This window comes from Moschus berezovskii, chromosome X (genome assembly GCF_049115385.1).
Source record: "Moschus berezovskii isolate FMDL1 chromosome X, NW_MosBer_1.0, whole genome shotgun sequence".
Taxonomy (NCBI): domain Eukaryota; kingdom Metazoa; phylum Chordata; class Mammalia; order Artiodactyla; family Moschidae; genus Moschus; species Moschus berezovskii.
In genome coordinates, this window is record NC_142488.1 from 62613436 (window position 1) to 62631887 (window position 18452).

The 18452-nt window shown below is 38.0% G+C and overlaps 1 protein-coding gene across 1 annotated transcript in view; it reads right to left on the reverse strand.

Moving 5' to 3' along the window:
* The window catches only part of TEX11 (testis expressed 11), a 186300-nt gene that overhangs the window by 152913 nt on the left and 14935 nt on the right, over window positions 1-18452 (reverse strand). Inside the window, exons 5-6 of the mRNA XM_055437603.2 lie at window positions 10174-10254; window positions 9973-10092 (exon numbers count right to left, since the gene is read on the reverse strand). Coding sequence (XP_055293578.2) covers window positions 9973-10092; window positions 10174-10254 — 201 coding nt within the window. The remainder of the gene's footprint in view (window positions 1-9972; window positions 10093-10173; window positions 10255-18452) is intronic.

An 18452-nucleotide genomic window follows, 5' to 3' on the forward strand; every position in this document is an offset into this window, starting at 1 on the left:
CAATATGAAAAGGTTACATTCTGTACCATTCCGTTTTAATATACTACTCCAAAATGACAAAATTATAGAACTGGATAATAGGTTATTGGTTGCCTGGGACCGAGGATAGAGGAATGGGTATGACTACAAAAGTGAAGCATGAGGAATCTTTGTGGTCATGGAACTTTTCTGTATCTTGACTGTGATCCTGGGGATAGTGGTTACCCAAATCTATCCATGTGATAAAACTGTATAGAACAGATACACATGAGTTCACATTATGGACTGTACTAATGTCAACTCCTTAGTTTTATATTGCACTATATTTATGCAAGATGTAACCAAGGATGCAAAGTGGGTGAAAGGTACACTAGAGTTCTACTATTTTTGCAACTTCTTGTGAATCTATATTTTAAATAAGAAGTTTTTAAAAAATCGTATTAGTTAATACCATCATTGATTTCATCAGAAAAGTCTAAGTATCTGGAAGCTCTCACGGTCATGGTAGAGATAAACAAGTTTTCCAAACTTCTAATTTTTACTTTTTTAAAAGTTTAAATCTTATCACTGGCAACAAATATTGTTGGTTGCCTTCCTTGAAATCACATTCCCATTTCATTCATTTTAATGAAAATGCCTGCTAAATACCCAAGTCTGAATTAACAAAGTTTATCTATCAGTCAGTCTTTCCAGTAAAAATGGTGTTCTATGAAAACAAAAGTAGCTAATTCAGCTCACAACCCAAAGAATCACATATGGGCCTTTCCTCAAGACAATCCTCATACTTCAATATACAGCAGAAATACTATGGGAACTTCCCTTTATATTACTTAGAATATTAAAACATTATATACTCAAGAGTCAAAGTTTAAAACTAATCATTTTTATTGCTTCACCAAGGGCATTTTTAAGTAAAACCAGAATTCTTTTTACACCAAGGGTGTAGCAATGAAGAATACAATGACAACTAGTAAAGGATATGCCACTGTCTTGATGATTGTTAAAGCATCAGCAGTTTTACCCACCACTGCTTTTGAACCACTAATACAAACGTCAACAGAGTGAAAAAAGCAAATAATGCTTTGAATTATCAGAATACTTTTGACCTCAGAGATGCTCCCACCATACTAATCTTCCACTGCCTCACCATCCACCCAGCACTCCTATAGTTTATCTTCTATTTTTTACCTTGCCAATGATATTGCTTTCTAAGGTCACTATCATCTTCCAAAATGCCAGATCCTATAGCCTTTTCTTCATCCTCATTTTTTTCCTATTTCTCTGAAGCACTGACCACTGCTAATCATCCGATTTCCCTTGAAATTCTCTTTTCCTCTCATACATGACTCACTTTTATAGTCCTCTATCTCTGGCATGTCATCCCATCTTTACGTTTGCTTTACTTTTTGCTACATTCTCCCCCTCTCCCGGCCCCAACAACATGTATACACTTGTGAAATGAATTAGTTTTCTTATTCTCGTTTTCCTGTCTCCGAACTGAATGGTTTAATTCTTCTCACTGAGCATAAATGTTTGCTTCCTTTATCTGCCCCCTTCATTTCCATTCTTATTGCTAAAACTACAGTCCAAGCTCTTATCATTTCATGCTTACACTTATGGTACATTTACTTTTTCAATACAATCTAAGCATTATTGACAGATCACACTTTGTGCCACCTTATCTTTCCCCAAAAACCTTCAACCACTACACTACCTTTACAAATTATTTTTTCAAAGAGGTATATTCAGGCCTTCTCAACTTGACCCAAATTATTTCTTAAAACTCAGTCCTTACTGTGCCCTTTCACAAATACTTTCCTTTGAATAAACAGATCATTGAATAGTCTTTAAACCAGATAAGCACATTTCTATCTGTATGACTTTGCTCATGCTCAAGTCTGTGTTCTGCTTGGAATATCCTGTGCCATTTTCCCCGCTTATCTATTCCTTTCTCCAAAGTGCAAACGATGTTTTAAATCCTTTGTGTGTCTCCCTCTAACAACCCAGCCCACAGTAATCTCACCCCCTGCATCCTCTTTCCTACAATCGTATAGCACTTGTCTATACCAGTGTCTCTCAATCTTTTATATTTTATATACTGTCAGGAGTATACTGTGAGGAGAAATATCAACAACCTCAGATATGCAGATGACACCACCCTAAGAGCAGAAAGTGAACAGTAACTGAAGAGCCTCTTGATGAAAGTGAAAGAAGAGAGTGAAAAAGCTAGCTAAAACCTCAACATTCAAAAACTAAGATCATGGCAACAAGCCCCATCACTTAATGGCAAATAGATGGGGAAACAATGGAAAGTGACTGACTATTTTCTTGGGTTCCAAAATCACTACAGACGGTGACTACAATGATGAAATTAAACGATGCTTGCTCTTTGGGAAAAAAACCTATGACAAACCTAAACAGCATATTAAAAAGCAGAGACATTACCTTGCCAAAAAAAAGCTTTGCCATAATCAAAGCTATGGTTTTTCCAGTAGTCATGTACAGATGTAAGAGTTGGACCATAAAGAAGGCTGACTGTCAAAGAATTGATGCTTTAGAATTCTGGTGCTGGAGAAGACTCTTGAGAGTCCCTTGGACTGGAAGAAGATCAAACCAGTCAATCCTAAAGGAAATCAACCCTGAGTACTCATTGGAAGGACTGATGCTGAAGGTGAAACTCCAATACTTTGGACACCTGATTCAAAGAGCCAACTCATTAGAAAAGACCCTGATGCTGGAAAAGATTGAGAGCAGGAAGAGAAAAGGGTGACAGAGGATGAGATGGATGGATGGCATTACTGACTCAATGGACATGAGTTTGAGCAAACTCTGGGAGATAGTAAAGGACAGGGAAGCCTGGCGTGCTGCTGTTCATGGGGTCACAGAGAGTCAGACACAACTGAACAACTGGACAACAATCTACCATCACTCTTCAGGGGGACAAACAGGTCAGAGAGGGATAATAGGAAAGCAGCTTCATTTGTAGAACATGCATTTAACATATTATTTATTATGTGCCAGCTACCATACTAGATACTGATGATGTACAGATTAATTTTTATGCTAATACTTAATCAGTAGGAAAGATAGAGGACCAGGGCTCTTGGTATAATAAAGGTGGTGGACTTTCCATTTGACTTACATCTTCAGGACACCCTTCATCATAGTCTTTATGGATAAGCTAATAGCTCATATGCTCCTATGACCATACCATCTTTTATAAGTACTCTTACTCTAGTAAAGAGGAAAGGGTAGGAGGGAGTGGGAGGGAGGCCCAAGAGGGAGGGGATATATGTATACTTATGGTTGATTCACACTGTTGCACAGCAGCAACCAACACAACATTGTAAAAGAATTATCCTCCAATTAAAAATAAATTTTAAAAAATTTTAGAAAGAAATCAGATTGTTTTAAATAAACTCAGCAAAATTTTCAAGGCCATAAAAAAAAAAGAGGAAAGGGAGCAGCAGATGATATAGCCAGCAGAAAGAGGCATTGACAAAAGACAAGGGAAATGGGTAATTTGGAGAAACACCAAGATCTATAGTTCCTTCTACAGTGCTAAAAGGTTATAGATGGATAATCTGTGGCACAAAGGTAAACACAATACTTGCATCACCTTACCACCTTAAACAAAGTCTGTGCTCCACTTGATCTATGCCACTCATCTGGCACTTATATTTTCCTTTGTTCATTTTTCAAAAAGTATTTATAGCCTAAATTCCAAACTAGCTTATCATTTTCTTGAGGGTGGTAACCATACTTTCAAAAAAAAAAAGAGGCAAGAATGTACAATGAAGATAGTCTCTGAAACAAGTGGTACTAGGAAAACTGGACAACTACATGCAAAAGAATGATATTAGAACATTTTCTCTTACCAAATACAAAAGTAAGCCCAAAATGGATTAAAAACCTAAAATGAAGGACTGAAAGTCATAAAACTCCTAGAAGAAAACATAGGCAGAAGACTCATTAACATAAATAGGAGCAATGTTTTTTTGGATCTTTCTCTTAAAGCAAAGGAAATAAAAGCAAAAACAAACAAGTGAGACCCAATCAAACTTAAAAGCTTTTGCACAGCAAAGGAAACCAATGACAAAATGAAAAGACAATCAATTGAATGGGAGAAAATATTTATAAATTATATGACTGATAAGGGATTAATATCCAAAATATATAAACAGTTCATACAACTCAACATCAAAAAAGCAAACAATCTGATTTAAAATGGGCAGGTCTAAATAGACAGTTTCCAAAGAAGACCTTCAGATGGTCAACAGGCACATGAATAGATGCTGAACATAATTAATGCAAGTCAAAACCACAATGAGATATCGATTCGCACCTGTCAGAATGACTATCATCAGAACAAACACAAATGACAAATGTTGCCAAGAATGTGGAAAAAAGGAACCCTCATACACTATGGGCTATAAACTGGTACAGTTAGTATGGAAAAGAGGATAGAAGTTTCTCCAAACACTAAAAATAGAACTACCACATGACCCAGGCATTTCACTCCTGGGTATATATCTGAAAAATAAAACACTAACTCGAAAAGATACATTCACCCCAATGTTCATCACAGAATTATTTACAAATGCCAACATGTGGAAGCAATCTAAGTATCCATCAATAGATACCAAAAGAAGATGCAGTATGTGTATGTACTGGAGTACTACTCAGCCTTAAAAAGTAAAATTTTGTCATTTGCAACAACATAGATGGACTTGGGAGGGTACTATGCTAAAAAGTGAAATAAGCCAAATAGAGAAAGAAAAATGCTATATGATATCACTTGTATGTGGAATCTAAAAACTGCACCAAACTACTGAATAAAACAAACAAACAAAAGATTCACAGATGCACAGAATAAACTTGCAGTTACCAATGAGGAAAGGGAAAGGGGGTAAGGGCTATATAGGGGTAGGGGATTAAGAGGTACAAACTATTATGAATAAAATAAGTTATACGAATATACTGTATAATATAGGAATATTTTATAATAACTATAAATGGAGTATAACCTTTAAAACTGTCAATCACTCTATTGTACATGTGTAACATATAACACTGTACATCAACTATATGTCAGCAAAACAGTAAACAATATAAACCACATAGGTCTTTTTCACATGAACTACTATCAAGCCAAATGCATCCCTGTCACAGTATATAACATAGAGTTGTGATCTCTTAAATATTAGATTTTTATAGGCCTGAGGAGGTTAAGTAACAGCCCAAAGTCATAGAGCGAGTTGGTAGAAGAGTTAAGATATAAGACCAAGACCTGCTGGACTTCATATCAATTTTTTAGTAGTTGCATTAAAGTAACCGACATCTAGACTTTTGGATAGCAGCCATTCTGACTGGTGTGAAATGGTATCTCATTGTGGTTTTGATTTGCATCTCTCTGATTATGAGGGATGTTGAGCATTTTTTCATGTGTTTGTTAGCCCACATGCAATAAATGCTGGAGAGGATGTGGAGAGAAAGGAACCCTCTGACACTGTTGGTGGGAATGCAAACTAGTACAGCCACTATGGAGAACAGTGTGGAGATGCCTCAAAAAACTGGAAATAGAACTGCCATATGATCCAGCAATCACACTCCTGGGCATACACACCGAGGAAACCAGAATTGAAAGAGACACATGTACTCCAATGTTCATTGCAGCACTGTTTATAATAGCCAGGACATGGAAGCAACCTAGATGTCCATCTGCAGACGAATGGATAAGAAAGCTTTGGTACATATACACAATGGAGTATTATTCAGCCATTAAAAAGAATACATTTGAACCAGTTCTAATGAGGTGGATGAAACTGGAGCCTATTATAGAGAGGGAAGTAAGCCAGAAAGAAAAACACCAATACAGTATACTAACGCATATATATGGAATTTAGAAAGATGCAAATGATAACCCTGTATACGAGACAGCAAAAGAGACACAGATGTATAGAACAGTCTTTGGGACTCTGTGGGAGAGGGTGAGGGTGGGATAATTTGGGAGAATGGCATTGAAACACGTATGTTGTCATATGTGAAACGAATCACTAGTTCAGGGTCGATGCATGTTATAGGATGCTCGGGGCTGGCGTGCGGGGATGACCCAGAGGGAGGATAAAGGGAGCAGGGAGGTGGGAGGGGGGTTCAGGAGGGGGAACTTATGTAAACCTGGGGCGAATTCATGTCAGTGTATGGCAAAACCAACCAATATAATATTGTAAAATAATTTGCCTCCAATAAAAAATAAATTAATTACTTAAAAAAATAAATAAAGTAACCGACAAAGGATATCAACATTTAAAAGTAAACAAAATTACCACAAAGGGTTCTCTTTTTATACAGTCAACCTAATTTGAGTAAACTCCAAGAGACAATGGGGGACAGAGGAGCCTGGTGTGCTATAGTACATGGGGGGGGGTCACAAAAGAGTTGGACATGACTTAGTGACTGAATAACAACAAAGTTTTGGGTAGGGAGTGTTAGACTAAAAGTCAGAGAATCATGGTTCTAGTCTTAGATCTTCAATTAACTCGCATCATCTCTCTGAACCTCAGTTTCATCATTTAAAAAATGAGAAGGAATTAAAACCTAACTAAATGAGTAATATCTCTATCCATGGATCAAAACACTTAACATTATTAAGACAGCAATACTCCTCAAACTGATCCACAGATTCAGTGGTTTTCTTATCAAAATTCCAGCTGGCTTTGTTGCAAAAATTAACAAGCTTTTCCTAAAATTCATATTGAAATGCGAGAGACCCAGAAGAGTCAAATAATCCTGAAAAGTAGCAAAGCTGGAAAATTCACACTTCCTTATATCAAAACTGACTACATAACTACTGTACTCAAGACACCATTGCACTGGTATAAGGACAAACATATAGATCAATGGAACAGAATCAACAGTTCAGAAATAAATTCTCACATTTCTGATTAATTAATTTTTGACAAGGGTGATAAATCCACTCAATGGGGAAAGAACAGTCTTCAACAAATGGTGCTAGGACAACTGGAGAGTTACATGCAAAAGAATGCAAATGGACTCTCATCTCATACCATTCGTGAAAATTAACTTGAAATGGATCAAGTCCTAAATGCAAATTCTAAATCTATAAAATTCCTAGATATGAAGAAATTAGAGCCCTCAGAGACTAGAGGCAGAAGTGTAAAATGGTACAAAGCCACTGTGGAAAACAGTCCAGCAGTTTCACAAAAGGTTAAACAGAGTTATCGTGTTATTGAGCAATTATATTTCTAGGTATGGATCTAAGAGAAATAAAAGCTGTACATGCAAAAATCTGTACATGAACGTTAACAGTAGAATTATTTACAATAGCTCCAAACCGAAAACAATCCAAATGTTCATCAATAGCTGAATGGATAAACAAAATGTGGTATATCCATACAGTACAATAATATTTGGTAATAAAAATACTGATATATGCTACAGCATAGATTGGGCTTCCCTTGTGGCTCAGCTGGTAAAGAATCTGCCTGCAACGCAGGAGACCTGGGTTCAATCCCTGGGTTGGGAAGATCCCCTGGAGAAGGGAAAGGCTATGCACTCCAGTATTCTGGCCTGGAGACTGTATAGTCCATGGGGTCGCAAACAATTGGACATGACTGAGCGACTTTCACTTTCACGACACAGATTAAATTTGAAAACATGCTAAGTAAAAGAAGCTAAGCACAAAAGATTAATTGTTATATGAGCTCGTTTATATGAAAAGTCCAGAACAGATAAATCTATAAAGAAAGAAAGTAGATTAGTGGTTGCTAGCAGTCAGGAGGAATAGGGAGTGACTGCAATGGATAGGGGATTTCTTTTGGGGTAATGAAAATGTTTTAAACTTAAGATTGTGCTAAAAGTTCTCAATTGTATGAATATACTGAAACCACTGAATTGTATTTTTAAATGTGTGAATTTTACAGTATACAAATTATATTTCTGTGAAGATGTTAAAAAATAAAATTAGATGATTTTTAAGTTCCCTTTCATTTCCAGAATTACTTAATTTCAGAGAGTAAACTCATCACAGCTTATATTTTGTCAACTTAAAATGCACACTGAACAGCACGGTGGCAAAAGAAGGAAATCTATAAGCCAAACGGAGATAAAGTACAACTCTGAACACTGACATCAGCACACTTTTAGAAAATATTAGCAAACAACCCAGAATAACTGCAAATGTGAAGGCTCTTTTGGGGCAATACTTTAGGTATTGGAGAAGGAAATGGCAAACCACTCCAGTATTCTTGCCTAGAGAATTACATGGACAGCAGAGCCTGGTAGGCTACAGTTCACGGGTTCACAAAGAGTCAGAAATGACTGAATGACCAACACACTTTAGGCATACTGTGAACGTAAGAGAGTCACAGAGATAGGTCTTTCAAATAGAGACCACTGCCACAAATAAATGATAGATATTACATGCAGTGGTTGAAAATAAGGATTAGAAAGGCAATGCCAAAGAATGCTCAAACTACCACACAATTGCACTCATCTCACATGCTAGTCAAGTCCTGCTCAAAATTCTCCAAGCCAGGCTTCAGCAATACATGAACTGTGAACTTCCAGATGTTCAAGCTGGTTTTAGAAAAGGCACAAGAACCAGAGATCAAATTGCCAACATCCTCTGGATCACGGAAAAAGCAAGAGAGTTCCAGAAAAACATCTATTTCTGCTTCATTGACTATGCCAAAGCCTTTGACTGTGTGGATCACAATAAACTGTGGAAATTCTGAAAGAGCTGGGAATACCAGACCACCTGACCTGCCTCTTGAGAAACCTGTATGCAGGTCAGGAAGCAACAGTTAGAACTGGACATGGAACAACAGACTGGTTCCAAATAGGAAAAGGAGTATGTCAAGGTTGTATATTGTCACCCTGCTTATTTAACTTATATGCAGAGTACATCATGAGGAATGCTGGGCTGGAAGAAGCACAAGCTGGAATCAAGATTGCTGGGAGAAATATCAATAACCTCAGATATGCAGATGACATCACCCTTACAGAAGAAAGTGAAGAGGAACTAAAAAGCCTCTTGATGAAAGTGAAAGAGGAGAGAGAAAAAGTTGGCTTGAAGCTCAACATTCAGAAAACAAAGATCATGGCATCTGGTCCCATCATTTCATGGCAATAGATGAGGAAACAGTGGAAACAGTATCAGACTTTATCTTTTTAGGCTCCAAAATCACTGGGGATGCTGACTGCAGCCATGAAATTAAAAGACGCTTACTCCTTGGAAGGAAAGTTATGACCAACCTAGATAGCATATTAAAAAGCAGAGACATTACTTTGCCAACCAAGGTCCGTCTAGTCAAGGCTATGGTTTTTCCCGTGGTCATGTATGGATGTGAGAGTTGGACTGTGAAGAAAGCTGATCGCCGAAGAATTGATGCTTTTGAACTGTGGTGTTGGAGAAGACTCTTGAGAGTCCCTTGGACTGCAAGGAGATCCAAACAGTCCATCCTAAAGCAGATCAGTCCTGGGTGTTCATTGGAAGGACTGATGCTGAGGCTGAAACTCCAATACTTTGGCCACCTCATGCAAAGAGTTGACTCATTGGAAAAGATTCTGATGCTGGGAGGGATTGGGGGCGGGAGGAGAAGGGGACGACAGAGAATGAGATGGCTGGACGGCATCACCGACTCAATGGACATGAGTTTGAGTGAACTCCGGGAGTTGGTGATGGACAGGAAGGCCTGGCGTGCTGTGATTCATGGGGTCGCAAAAAGTCGGACACGACTGAGCGACTGAACTGAACTGATCTAAGTTTTTTCAATTTCGTCTACCCCAATAAATACCAATTACCATTAGTAATGTCACCTTCAGCTATAAAACAGAGATTAAAGGTCAAATATAATATGCAATAAAAGACCAATGACACCTGACTTTCTTCTAATAGGTTATATCTCATCGCTTTTGCATTTACATATAGAAAATGCCCCACTGTAAAGCTCTGGTGACTATGATACCTACTGCCTCTGCTTGATAAGAAATCACTTTCAAAATGTCCCTCTCCACAGCAGTCTTCTGCGTAATCACATCTTCCTCAGTGGAGCTCCCCTGAGTTAATTTGAAATATAACTGCTCCAGACTCTGGAAAATAAACCACAATACAATGTAATGATGAGAATAACCACAACTGCTACTAACAGTTAAAAATCAACAGTAACTTACCGTCATGGCAGATTGAAAAAAATCATCAGCAAGCTCCACATTTCCAACATTCACCCACCCTTTTCCTGTTTTCATATTCATCTGGAAGAAAGAAGGTACAAATTAATGGTTAAAAATTCACACCTCAAGGACTTTCAAGATGGCAGAGGAATAAGATGGGGAGATTACCCTCCCCACCCAACAAATACATCAAAAATTCATCTGAATATGGAACAACTTCTACAGAATGCCTCCTGAACACCAGACTTCCAAAAAGGCAAGCCAACCTCCCCACAACAAGGTACAGCAAAAGATAAAGATAAGAAAACATACAAGATTTCAGGACAGGGACCTGTGCCCCTGGGAAGGAATCCCAAAGGAGGAAAAGTTTCCACACACTCAGAAACCCCCTCACAGGAGGGGTCAGGAGGAGCTTTGGAACCTCCGAGGGGAACACGGCAACAGGTGCTTAGAAGGCAGAACGGAGAGAATTCACCAGAGTTAGTTGTCAAACAGCACTTTCCAGCAGAGAAGCAGCTTACATGCTCTCCACGATGACTGGGGCTAGATGCTCAGGCTCAGGCTCAAGTTTCAGGGGTCAGACCCCAGGGAGAGGATCAGGGTTGGCTGCCATCAAGACACTCTGAGGGGACTAGTACAGCAGAGCTGAGAGAGTCCAGGGAAAATCATGGACCAGCCAGAGAGGCAAGAGATCATTGCTGTGGGATTGCTCTAACTATGCACACTCCCAGAATGCAGGACCTCACCCTTGCCAGCGCCATAGGTGGGATGAGTCGGCTGTGGTCTATGAAGGTAGAAAAGCCACTGCGAGAGCTAGAGGCAGAGGACGGAGGCCACTACAATCTCAACCCCAGGGGCTGCAAGTGCCACCAAGCTGTGCGCAGGCACAGGTCACTGCCCACACCTTCCTGGGAGCCTGTGCAGTTTGTCTCTGCTGAGGGACCCACAACTCAGGGCCAGCTCCTATGGGGAAGTACATGAGCCACCTGAGACTGTGGTGACTTACCACAGGTCTTGGCTCCAGCAGGCACTCCCCACACACACCCCAACTGTGTCCAATTGAGTATGTGGGCCCCAATAGGCTGCCTTTTGTCTGGGCTGGGAACAGACACCAGAGAGCAGCCTACAAGCAGAGGGAGGGCCAAAACCAAAGTGGAACACCAGAGGGTGTGTGAGCAAAGGAGAGAAGGGGTAAGCACTCCTATAGCAGGTACAGTGGATTAAATCTCCACAATTAGCCTGAGACTGTGGGCTTAGGAGCAACTGTGGACTTTAGGAGCAAGTACAAGCTGGAGGAAGGCAAGACATGAGTCTCAGACACATTGCACAGAACAGCTCCACAGATCTTCCTAGAAATATTGGAGGATTTTCTGAATAGGCAGACTGACTAGAGCACACAGTGTAGAAAGGTCAATGGAGGAATTACAAGAATATTCTTCATATTACCACTCGATATATACTTTGCTATTTTTTCACTTTTTTCTTTATCATACTGTTCTAATGTTGTTTTTTCTCCATTATTCTTTTAATTTTTATTTTTTATAACCTACTTATTATTCCTTTTTAAAAAACATTTTATTTTTAAATAAATTCATTTTATTTTCCTATTTTTACAGTATTTTTAAATTGTATTACATTTTCCCCATGTTTTTTATTTTGTATTTTTGCCAGTCTAGGTTTTAGTATTCATTTTCACTTATGGGTTTGTCTGTTGGCTTGACTGTTCTCTTCTGATTCCTGCTTTTATCTTAATTTTATTTCTTTTCTCTTTTTTTTCTCTTCTGTTTGTAAGTGTGTAAGTTTCTTTGGGTATTCTGGGCTGTTCGGTGGAGCTTTCACCATTAGTCTTCTCTACTGTGTGACCTATGAAGTCTTGTTCCTACAGTAAGGGGTCAGGCCTGAACCCCAAAGGTGGAAGACCCAAGTTCAGGACTTTGGATCCCAGAGAACTCCTAACCCCATGGAACATTAATTGATGAGAATTCTCCCAAAGGCCTTCATCTCAACACTAAGACCAAGCCCCACCCAAAGGCCAGCAAGCTAGTGTGGACGCCTCACACCAAAACTTCTGCAAACAGGAACACAATCTTGCTCATTAGCAGAGAGGCTGCCCAAAGTCATATCAAACCCATACACACTCCAAAACACACTACTGGACCCAGCACTGTCCTTCAGAGAGATAAGACCTAGCTCCATCCACCAGAACACAGGTACAAATCCACCAAACCAGGAAACCTTCACAAGGCATTGGTCCAACCCCACCCAGGGGAGGGAGACTCCATGGTTAAAAGGAACCACATAACCTTCCCACCTGCAGAAAGGAGACCCCAAACACAATAAATTAAATAAAAGGAAAAGACAGAGAAACATCCAGCAGATAAAAGAACATGGTAAAAACTCACACCACCAAACAAATAAAGAGAAAATAGTCTACCTCAAAAATAAATCAAGAGTAACGATAGTAAAGATGATTCAAAGACTAAGAAATAAAATGGAAGCACAGATAAATAGACTGGAGTCACAGATCAAGAAGATACAAAAATGTTTAACAAGGACCTAGCAGAAATAAAGGAGAAGGCAATGGCAAGCCACTCCAGTACTCTTGCCTGGAAAATCCCATGGACAGAGGAGCCTGGTAGGCTGTAGTCCACGGGGTCGCTACGAGTCAGACATGACTGAGCGACTTCACTTTCACTTTTCACTTTCACACATTGGAGAAGGAAATGGCAACCCACTCCAGTGTTCTTGCCTGGAGAATCCCAGGGACGGGGGAGCCTGGTGGGCTTCCGTCTATGGGGTCACACAGAGTCGGACACAAATGAAGTGACTTAGCAGCAGCAGCAGCAGAAATAAAGAAGAGACAATCAGCAAGATTAAAAATATGCTAGAGGCAATCAACAGCAGGATAACTGAGGCAAAAGAATGAATAAGTGAGCTGAAGACAAAATGGTAGAAATAACTGAAGCAGAGCAGAATAAAGAAAAGAGGACAGTCTCAGAGACCTCTGGGATAACATTATGCCTACCCAACCTTTGAATTATATGGGTCCCAGAAGAAGAAGAGAAAAAGAAAGGGTAGGAGAAAATACTGGAGGACATTATAGTCAAAAACTTCCCCAACATGGGAAAGGAAATAGCCACCCAAATCCAGGAAACCCAGAGAGTCCCATACAGGATAAACCCAAGAAGAAACACACCAAGACAAATACTAATCAAACTAATGAAAATTAAACACAAAGAACAAACATGAAAAGCAACAAGGGAAAAGCAACAAACAATAGTCAAGGGGATCCCCATAACAACTAACAACTGATCTTTCAACAGAAACTGCAGGCCAGGAGGGAGTGGCAGGAAATACTTAAAGTGATGAAAGTGAAAAGCCTACAACCAAGATTACTCTATCCAGCAAGGATTTCATTCATATTCAAAGGAAAAATCAAAAGCTTGCCAGACAAGGAAAAGTTAAGAGAATTCAGTACCACCAAACCAGCTTTACAACAAAAGCTAAAGGAACTTTTCTAAGTAGGAAGCATAAGACGAAAGAAAAGGCATAAAAAAACAAACCACAAACAATAAAGTAAATGGTAATAGGATCATACATATCAATAATTACCTTAAGTATAAATGGATTAAATGTTCCAACCAAAAGACACAGATTGGCTGAATGGATATAAAAACAAGATGCCTATACACGCTGTCTACAAGAAATCCACTTCAGACCTAAAGACACATACAGAATGAAAGTGAGGGGCTCGGAAAAGATATTCCATGCAAATGGAAATCAAAAGAAAGCTGGAGCAGCAATACTCGTATCAGATAAAATAGAATTTAAAATAAAGACTGCTACAAGAGACAATGAAGGACACTACATAATGATCAAGGGATCAATCCAAGAAAAAGATATAACAATTATAAATATATGTGTACCCAACATAGGAGCACCTCAATACAGAAGGCAAATGTTACCAAATATTAAAGGGGAAATCAACAGTAACAAAGTAATAGTGAGGGACTTTAACACCCCACTCACACCAATGGACAGATCATCCAGACAGAAAATTAATACAGAAATACAAGCTTTAAATGATACATTGGACCAGTTGGACCTAGTTGGTATCTTGATACCTAAAGGGCATTTCATCCAAAAACAGTAGACTGCACTTTTTCTCAAGTGCACATGGAACATTCTCCAGGACAAATCACATCTGAGTCACAAATCAAGCCTTGGTAAATTTTAAAAAACAGGTATCATTTCAAGCATCTTTTCTGACCATAATGCTATAAGATTAGCCAAGAGGTCACCAAAGAATTTAAAGAGGAGATCAAAAAATACCTAGAAGCAAATGACAATGAAAACACAACAACTCAAAACCAGTAAAGGCACTGCTATGAGGGAAGTCTATGGCAATACAATCCTACCTCAAGACACCAGAGAAATATCAAATAAACGACCTAACCCTAAACCTAAAGTAACTAGAAAAAGAACAAAAATAATCCAAAGTCAGTAGAAGGAAAGAAATGATAAAGATCAGAGCAGAAATAAAAGAAATGAAGGAGACAATAGCAAAGATTAATAAATCTAAAAGCTGGTTTTTTGAAAGATAAACAAAACTGATAAGCCATTAGATAAACTCATCAAGAAAAAAAGAGAAGACTCAGATCAATAAAATTAGAAATGAAAAAGAAATTACAACAGACAATGCAGATATACAAAGGATCACAAGAGACTACTACAAGCAACTATATGCCAATAAAACACACAACCTCTAAGAAATGGACAAATTCTTAGAAAAGTATAACCTTGCAAAACTGAATCGGGAAGAAATAGAAAAAAATGAAGCAACCAATCAGAACCATGGAAATCGAAGCTTTAATAAAAAAAAATCCTCCCACAAACAAAAGCCCAGAGTCAGATGGCTTCACAGGCAAATTCTACCACAAGTTTAGAGAAGAGCTAATACCCACTGTCCTCAAACTCTTCTAGAAAATTGCACAGGAAGGAAAACTCCCAAACTCATTCTACAAAGTCCTCATCCCACTGATACCAAAAACAGACAAAGGACAAAGCTGCCACAAAGAAAGAAAATTACAGGCCAATATCAATCATGAACATATATGAAAAACTCAACATAATTCTAGCAAACAGAATCCAACAACACATTAAAAGGACCATACATCATGATCAAGTGGGCTTTATCCCTGTGATGCAAGGATTCTTCAATATATGCAAATCAATCAATGCTATATACCATATTAACAAACTGAAAGATAAAAAACAATCATCTAGAGAAAGCTCTCCACAAAATTTAACACTCATTTATAACAAAAACTCTCCACAGAATTTAACACTCATTTATAACAAAAACTCTCCAGAAAGTAGGCATAGAAGGAACATAACTCAACATATTAAAGGCCTCATATGACAAACCCATAGCAAACATTATTTTCAATGGTGAAAAACTGAAAGCATTTCCTCTAAAATCTCCAAAAACTACCATATGACCCAACAATCTCAATACTGGGCATATACCCTGAGGAAACTGTAACAGAAAAAGACACAACCACCCAAATATTTATTGCAGTACTATCTACAATAGCTAGGACAATGGACATAGATATCCATTGACAGATGAATGGATAAAGAAGTTTGGGTATCTATATATAATGGAATATTTCTCAGTCACAAAAAGGAAAACATCTGAGTCAATCCTAATGAGGTAGATGAACTTAGAGCCTATTATACAGAGTGAAGTAACTCAGAAAGATAAATACAGTATATTAATGCATATATATGGAATCTAGGGCTGACTTGGACAGTAAAGAATCTGTCTGCAATGCAGGGGACCTGGGTTCAGTCACTGGGTCGAGAAAATCCCCTGGAGAAGGGAATGGCAACCCACTCCAGTATTCTTGCCTGAAGAATTCCAGGGACAGAGGAGCCTGGAGGGCTACAGTCCATGGGGTCACAAAGAGTCAGACATGACTAAGTGACTAACACCTTCACTTTCACTTTCCTATGGAATCTAGAAAGATGGCATTGACGAACCCACTTGCAGACACAGTGGGGGGAAAAAGAGAGTGGGACGAATAGAGAGAATAGCATATATATTACCATATGTAAAACAGATAACCAGTGGGAATTTGCTGTATGATGCAGGAAACTCAAATTCGGTGCTCTGTAACAATGTAGAAGGGTTGGATGGGGTGGGAGGGAGGTTCAAGAGGGTGAAGAAATACATACGCCTATGGCTGATTCATGCTAATGCATGTTAGAAACCAACACAATATTGTAAAGCAAGTATCCTCCAATTAAAATTAATAAATTTTTAAAATTCACACCTCTTCTAAATTGGCTGATGATTATATGGGGTAAAATATTTAATCCTATGTCCAGATTCAGAAGTGTAATCCACAGAAAACAAAAAAGTAACATTTATTAGAATCCTATGTTCTGCATGGAACTGCATAATTAAAGAAAAATGGTCTTAAAAGCAGTAATAAAAAATTAATAGACTTGAAAATACATCTTCTAGGAAATATGAAAAGAAAACATTGGGATAATTTAGACAAGAAGAGAAAGTTCTAAAAATTAATGCCTCACATACTTGAAGAAATTTTTCTATGATAAACACTAGATTATAAGTCAACATACCTGGGATCTGGTATTTAATTATATTTCAAATAAAAATTTTCTTAGTTCAGCAAATGCTTATTATATATCCGTTACATGCCAGGCACCCCAAAGAAGCTCACACTATTATAACTGAAAGACATCTAAATAAATAGTTGATGAGTAATATCCACAAATATTGTGGAAGCAAACAAGAACTGAATCAAGATGGAGGATTAAGCATACACTATAGCCACCCCTTCTATTACAAATCCCTAGAAATGATATGTATATATAGTATATACTATGATATACTAGAAATGATATATAATATCATATAAATATATATTATGATACAGATCATATATATTATATCATTTCTAGGAATTTACATATTTTATAGAAATAATATTAATGTATGCATATTTTCATATTAATAATAGCCCTGGGAAAATGGAGTATTTTTAGTTGATTGGAAATTATGAAGAACTTCTGAAAAACAGACAGCAAATGGAGTGCGGCAAAAACCTACATGCTAAAATGCACAAAATTGTAAAATATGGAAACATTCTGGATGTGAACAGTAGGAGTATCAGGCAGTAGGCGTCACTCCCAAAACACTTTCCCCTCCTCCTCAGAAAGTAACAGTGAGTATGATCACTTAGACTAGAAAAAATTAGAGCTCCAGATGGCTGACAACACATGTCAATGCAAAATCTCTGCTCCTAATTCTCAATCAGTTATTGGACTCGGGTTACAGTAAACAGTTTGACACGCTATTCACAGAAAACTATCAAAGACTATCAAATCAAATATAAGCAAGAATCACCAAATTTTTGAGGGAAACCAGTAATATGAAAGGACAACCCACTCAACAAACAGAATACCTGAGGAAATAGAATTAGGACAGCTAGTAGATGGAAACATAAAGAGATATATCATTATTATCCACAGAATTAAACAGCAGTCACAATCAATAAAATGCTTTTAGTTACCATTCTTTGAAACCAACAAAGCCAAAAATGCAAATGTTAGATGTAACTGAAGTTGGAAGGTTCATGATGAGGAAAGGGAGAGAGAATGATAAAGGTACTAATATCCTCACAGAGTTGAAAGTAAAGATATACTCTCTGGGACTTCCCTGGTGGTCCAGTGGTTGGGAATCTGCCTGCCAATGAGGGGGTACACAGGTTTGATCCCTGGTCTGAGAAGATCCCACATGCCATGGGGCAACTGGGCCATGCACCATAACGACTGAGCCTGCTTGCCCAGAGCCTGTGCTCCACATAAATAGAAGCCACCTCAATGAGAAGCCCATGCCCAGCAAAGAAGAGTAGCACCCCCACTCACCATAACTAGATAAAGCCTGCATGTAGCACTGAAGACCTAGCACAGTCCAAAAAAATAATTAATTTAAAAAATATATACTCTCTAAAACTGATGGAGTAAGAAATAAATACTTAAATATATAAAAACAAATAAATTTAAATTTCAATAATAATCATTAACATAAATCAAAAAGAGTATAATATAACTAACAAAAACTGAAAGGCAGAGTCGGGGAGGCAATATGTAGTATGAGATAAATCTTCACGTATCTGTGAAACAGATAGTATATGTAGTAATTCTGTATAAGATAGTATTTCTGTATAAGAAACAGACAATATATG